General features: G+C 48.6%; 1 protein-coding gene across 3 annotated transcripts in view; it reads left to right on the top strand.

Annotated features, from left to right (window-relative positions):
- Positions 1-2,679: 2,679 nt before the first annotated feature.
- Positions 2,680-6,357, top strand: part of Dhx36 (DEAH-box helicase 36) — a 32,494-nt gene continuing 28,816 nt past the window's right edge. The window contains exon 1 of one of the 3 annotated variants that reach the window (XM_090337895.1): positions 2,680-2,996. In XM_090337895.1, coding sequence (XP_090194021.1) covers positions 2,766-2,996 — 231 coding nt within the window. In that variant the 5' untranslated portion in view covers positions 2,680-2,765. Of the gene's footprint in view, positions 2,997-3,267; positions 3,295-3,364; positions 3,467-6,357 lie in introns of those variants that run through there. The other 2 variants (XM_090337905.1, XM_090337914.1) reach the window with 2 other exon arrangements.

Genomic DNA, 6,357 nt, shown 5'->3' with positions numbered 1-6,357 from the left:
CCCCATCTCCCGGGGTGGTGATACATTGTAGGTCACTCTTCCGGGCAGCACAGCAAGCCACAGGCTCGGCCAAACACAGGATCACAACTGAGTCAACAGGTTCTCCTCTCCTGTGCTCCAACATTCACATAAGACATTTGGTAGGTTATACACACTGTATGCCTTTCCAGCTTATGTTATTTTCTACTTCTAATACACATATCCTAAATGGAGGAGGTGTGATTCCCATCACTGAGGCTGTGGGCGTGTGTTTGTGTGTGTGTGTGTATAGCTCTGTCCTACAGTATCACAATTATAAGTAAAAGATACATGTATATATGTGCAATGCCATCTCAGTAAAGGCTATGTATGCTTTTGTAACCCCATTATCAGCAGAGGGTATGTGCACGTATATAGCCCCACCATAAAGAGAGGACTCTGTGCATGTGTTTGTGTTTGTATGGGTTATGTGCATACATGTGATCATATGCAGATATGTAATCCATTGTAAGCACAGCATGTGTGCATATACCTGTGCATCTGTGCGTACATTTATGGTACATGTATAAATGTTGAACATATTCACAAGAGATAATAAATCCTAAGGAGAAAAATTAGAGTAAGGGAAAAAAAGAGAGGGCTTTTTTTAATAACTGAGTCAGGAAAGTCTCAAGGTACCATTTTATCTGAGACTCCAGGTCACGAGTTGGTTGGGAGACATCATCTGGGGAAGTCACGGTCCAGCAAAGGGAAGCGTGTCTCCTGAAATAGAAATGGCCTCCTGAATGCTGGGAAATCATCAAGGAAGCTGGTAGGAAGGTACAGGAGGGAAGAAGTGGTTGGAGATGCAAACACAAGGCCAGGGAGGGTCAGAGCATGGATGGGTGGCAGAACAGATGAACTTAGAGTTTTATTCCTAGGTTGTCACCTGTAACTATTCAGCCAGTGAGTACTGTGCAATGGCATCACATAGCTTCTAAGGCCAGCTAATAAGAAACACATTTCCAAGCTGGTCTGGCATGTAGATTCCATAGCTGCTCTTGGAATGCAGCAGTTGTCATGATGAGTCTCAAGGCTGCACAGGGAACCGTTCAGAGAGGCATATGTAGCAGTTTAGCTCAGGGACAGTCCAGAACCTTCCCCCGCCCCCACTACCAAGTGTCCAGTGATTAGTCTCCACATGACTCCAGACTCCACTGGTACATCTCACAGAAAAGGCAATTTCCACAGTGCCCTGTGCAAATTCCTCACATAGGGGATGGATACAAAACCATACAAACCAGGGTTTGATTCAGCTCAATTTTCAAGTAGCTTGCTATAAAGCAGTAATTGCAACAGCACTCCAGAACTCTCAGCGATTATGTAGCTGGGATGCAGAAACATCCATGTATGGCACAGGAGAGGAGGAGGTAAGTGATGACCCTACTCTAGCTAGATGTTCTTGCCACAGTAATCATTGGGATGAAGCCACGTGAGCCAGCATTGACAGCTTCAGGTGCCAATACATCAACTGGGGGTAACAGCTAACTAAAACATGATCCCAAACACCAACTGCTGAGCTGAGTTGAACTGGCTATGACGGTCCTAAGTGGAGCAACACAGACTAGTCCTACTACTAGAGTAGAAATCACTCCCCCAATCTCCTACATCCAACTTCACCTTAGGGAAACAGGAAAAGACATCCAAAATGGCCAAAGAGAGAACTTCATAATTAACTGAAACGAGATTGCCTTAAAGAGATCAAGGAAAAATAGCCAGCAATTTTAAGAAATTCCTACTATTCCCTTGTCTAGCAAGAAGAGGGCATAGAAGACGGATCACTGATAATACTAAGAATTTGGAAACCATGTATTTTCTTTGTAAACAAATTGAGACTTATTTAAAACAATTACAGAGTGATGTCCTTTGTAACTGAAATTCGGACTCAGAGTAACTAAAATTTCCCGGTGTGTTTCAAAATTTCATGTGACAAGACACTGGCTAATTGAATAAGCTTTTCCACAATATTCCTTACACACATTTCACCATTCCTGCTCCTTTTCTACTTCTGTCCCACCAAGAGCCAGACTCGGACACTCCAGACGGGTGGGAATGGCCCTCCAAGGCCTTCCCCCCTCCCAGGAGAGGTCCACTCACCGAAGTTCCAGTGTCCAAAGGGAGCATTAAGGATACTCCTCGCTTCCAGTTCTTCAAAAATATTAACCCTCAAATTTATGACTTATGTTTCCCTTGTGTGATGAAGAGTATGGAAACCACGCCTGGCCAGGGGCGGGCGGCTCGTGCCCAAATCTCAGCCACTCATGCAAACGTGTGCTTATATATATAAACCTATTTAATGATGTATCATGTGTGATATACACAACACCTAAGTATATACACACAACCGAGTTTACATACATGTGCAATGCACTTGGTTATATGCTCCAAGAGGTAGGAGAGGATGCACAGTTTGGGGGAAGTCGGTGCTAACTCCCCAGCCTGCGCGGTGCCCGCGCCGCCCCGGCCCCGCTCCGGCCCCGCAGGCCTCGCGCTCCAGGCGCCCGACAGCCCACGGCCCGCTGCGCCCCCATGCCAGGGGCAGAATTCCGGAGGTGCTGGGCGCTCAGCACCGCTTCCGTCCCCGGCGTGTGACGCCACCGGAAGCGCATGCGGGTGCTGCCGCAAGGCCCCGCCCCCTGCGCTGGGCGCCGGAAGCGAGGCGGAAGTGGCCGCGCACCCGCTTCCGGGCCCGGACGCCATTTCCAGCGGCGGCGGCGGCTTCTCGCAGCTTGCGGCGCGCGGGAACCATGAGCTACGACTACCACCAAAGCTGGGGCCGCGACGGGGGCCCCCGCGGCTCGGGCGGCGGCCACGGGGGCGGCCGCGGGGGCGGGCGGGGCCCGGGAGGCGGCGGGCGGGGCGGCGGCGGCGGGCGAGGCGGCCGCGGCCCGCACCCCGGGCACCTGAAGGGCCGCGAGATCGGCCTGTGGTACGCGAAGAAGCAGACGCAGAGGAACCGAGAAGCCGAGCGGCAGGAGGTAACGGGGGCGGCGCGGGTGGAACCCGCGGGCCGCGGCCTCGGACCCCGCCCGCCGCCCTGGCCATGCCCGTGCTTTGTGAGGCGCGAGCCGGCGCTGCGCGAGGGCCCGGATGTGCGCGGGGCCGGAAGTGCGCGCCCCGCTATGGGCACCTGCGAGCCCAGGGCGAGCGCAGAACTCGCGTTCCCACCGCGAGGGTCCGGCCTCCCTCCGGGGGCGGTGAAGGGGACCGCGGGGGCCTCCGACGTTAACTGAGGTTCACGCAGCAGGCTGACCCCCATGGGAAATGCGGAGAAAGGTCCACTGTGCTCTGTAGTGTAAGACGAGTGCGATGGGCACTTTCCCCTTAGTGAGCAGCTCCTGGTGCAGAAGGACCCGGCGGCCTGAGAGAGGAAGCAGCCGTGGGAGACGGACTGACTGGGAGGCCCAGCAGGGGATTGTCGGGTTGACAAAAGCCCCCAGCTTGTGAAGTAACTTCATGAAAAGCACCCCGTATATTAAATACGAAGTGTAATTTGGTCATTCCACTTAATTTTTACTCCGCCATTTGCATTTTCATTGAAGCATTTGAGGTCTTTGTAAATTAATTTTCAGTGTAGCACATTTTTTTTTTTAAGCAAGGAGAGGGCCTTGGAGATGAAGCTTATGTGGAGTGTTTGCCCTGCACCACTGTGAGGTTCTTCTCCAGTATGTGCGTGCGAATATATTTTTGACAGCCCCAAACTAACTTGCCCTGTAAACACATTGCTTGAAAAATCTGGATAAGCACACCTGTGTATTACTGAAATTGGAGGAGTGTTTGTGTCTTAACTGAAAGGATGTACACAGTAATTTTATCCACGTTTATCCTCCCTCTGTTTTAACAGTGCTGTATGCATGTTGCTGTGGGGATCTGAAGTAGGATATTCAGAGAGCGTACAGTCCAGCTAGGAAAAGACAGAAGGAGTGTTAAGTCAGAAGATGCTCATAGCTTTCCTATTGTAAGCAGTAGATTTTATGGACACAGCAAGATCTCAGACCTCCATATTAGATCCTCAAACCTCCATATTAGTAAATGTTGCCACTATTTACTGGGCCAATTGGGATATAATCTTGACTCTACTTTTTCGTTTTCGTGAATCTGCTCCTTTCAATATGCCCAATATCTGAATTATATGTACAGAAATTTCCACAGGCCAAGACAGTGCATTGTTCTGTGTTCACAGCCTCTCTAGTTTGTTAGCTTCCACTCTTACATCTCATTTCCTCTGTTGTTTGTATAGAGCTACACATGGTTATCTTTTTTTTTTTTTTTTTTTTGCCAGTCCTGGTGCTTAAACTCAGGGTCTGAGCACTCTCCTTGGGCTTTCTCAGCCCAAAAGCTCTGCCACTTGAGCCTCAGCACCACTTCCAGCTTTTTCTGTTTGTGGTACTGAGGAATCAAACCTCGGTCTCTGTGTATGTCAGGCAAGCACTTTACCACTGGTCCAAACTCCTGGCCATTGTTTCTCCCTCTCCCTCTCCCTCTCCCTCTCCCTCTCCCTTTCCCTCTCTCTCTCCCTCCCTCTCCCTCTCCCTCTCCCTCTTCCTCCCTCCCCCCCTCTCTTTCTCTCTGTTTCTCTTTTAGTTCTTCAGCTCAAGGCTAATGCCTCTGTGCCTCTGATCTTTTTTATATTACTTACTTTTGAGATAGGTTATAGCATCCTATGTGGGTGTGCACAGTCCACCTCCTTTAGACTTCCTATCATAGCTGGGATGAAGGGGGCCCCTCCAGGCCACCTTGTTCTTTTGAAATGGAGTCTTGAATTTTTTTTTGCCTGGGTTGCCCTGGAACTGCAGTTCTCCTGATCTCAGCCTCTCATTGTGCCTTGGCTGGTTGGCATGTGCTACCATGCTCAGCTGTTGGTTGAGAGGGGTCTCATGTGCATGTCTTGGCTGGCTTCTAACTCTGATCTGCTCAGAGTCTTGGCCTGGAGTAGCTAGATGACAGCTATGAGCTCCCCATTCCTGACTCATGTCTTACGGTGTCATCTTACCTTGTTAGGGGAGTCTGGGTAATCTGGACTCAGCACAGCAGGTTTTCCTATATTAACTTATTTTTCCCACACCTGATTAGTTTGTAAAGATACTTTATTTTTGCTTTTGATTGAGTCACATCATTCTGCTGTCTGACATGAATCTATCATTAAATATGGGAAATTTTCTTTGTCTTATTCTAATTGTTCCCTTGACCGCTTTTAGCTTGGTAGGTTTATGTCTCGGTCAATTGCCATAGATTTTATTTAAAAATAATCTTTGTGTTTGCAAAATGAATAATGTTCTTTCAACAAATTTTTATGGAAAATAGGATATTATACATAGCATTAGTAAGATAGGTGGGTACCTACTTTCCAGAGAAATTGGATGTTGGGGACTATATCTAGAATGCAGTGTTAAAAGTAGGATAAGGGAATATGGACTGTTTATAATTAGCTGAAAGAAATTTTTTTGTTGTTGTTGTGGGCTTTGAACTCAGGACCTAGGTGCTGTCCCTGTGCTCTTTTTTTTTTTTTTTTTTCCCCCCCAGTCCTGGGTTTGAGCTCAGGGTCTGAGCACTGTCCTTGGGCTTTCTCAAGGCTAGAGCTCTACCACTTGAGCCTCAGCACCACTTCTGGCTTTTTTTCTAGATATGTGGTACCTAGGAATCGAACCCAGGTCTTCATGCATGCTAGGCAAGCACTCTACCACTAGGCCAAACTCCCGGTCCCTCCCTGTGCTTTTTTGCTCGAGATTAGTGCTCTGTCACTTTGAGCTAAGCTCTACTTCCAGTTTTCAGGTGGCTATCTAGAGACAAGAGTCTAATGGACTTGTCTGCCCAGGCTGGCCTTGAACTGAGATCTTCACATCTCTGCTTCCTGAGTAGCTAGGATTATAGGCCTGAGCCACCAGTGCCCAGCAGATGAAGAGATTTTTTTTTTTTTTTTTTTTAAGGATTTTGAGGGCTGGGAGTTTGGCCTAGTGATAGAGTGCTTGCCTAGCATGCACAAAGACCCGGGTTTGATTCCTTGGTACCACATACATAGAAAAGAGTAGGAAATGGTGCTGAGGCTCAAGTGGTAGAGTTCTAGCCTTGAGAAAGTCCAAGGACAGTGCTCAGGCCCTGAGCTCAAACCCAAGATTGGCCAAAAAAAATTTTTTTTAAAAGGATTTTGGAGTGGCATTCTTCTTGAGGCTGAAACTTGAAGAATAGCAAAATAGTGTTTTCGTCTATGTGTGTGTGTGTGTGTGTGTGTGTGTGTGTGTGTGTTGGAGTTCTGGAGTTTGACACCACAGATGTGGAAGGTGAGAGTGGGTGTGGAGCACGGTGAGACCAGAGCCGTACAGCAGTGATTTCAAGCGCCTC

Source organism: Megascapheus bottae, chromosome 1, assembly GCF_031878675.1.
Source record: "Megascapheus bottae isolate mThoBot1 chromosome 1, mThoBot2.hap1, whole genome shotgun sequence".
Lineage (NCBI taxonomy): Eukaryota > Metazoa > Chordata > Mammalia > Rodentia > Geomyidae > Megascapheus > Megascapheus bottae.
Note: the sequence above shows the minus strand (reverse complement) of the source record. Positions and strands in the feature narration are given on the sequence as shown.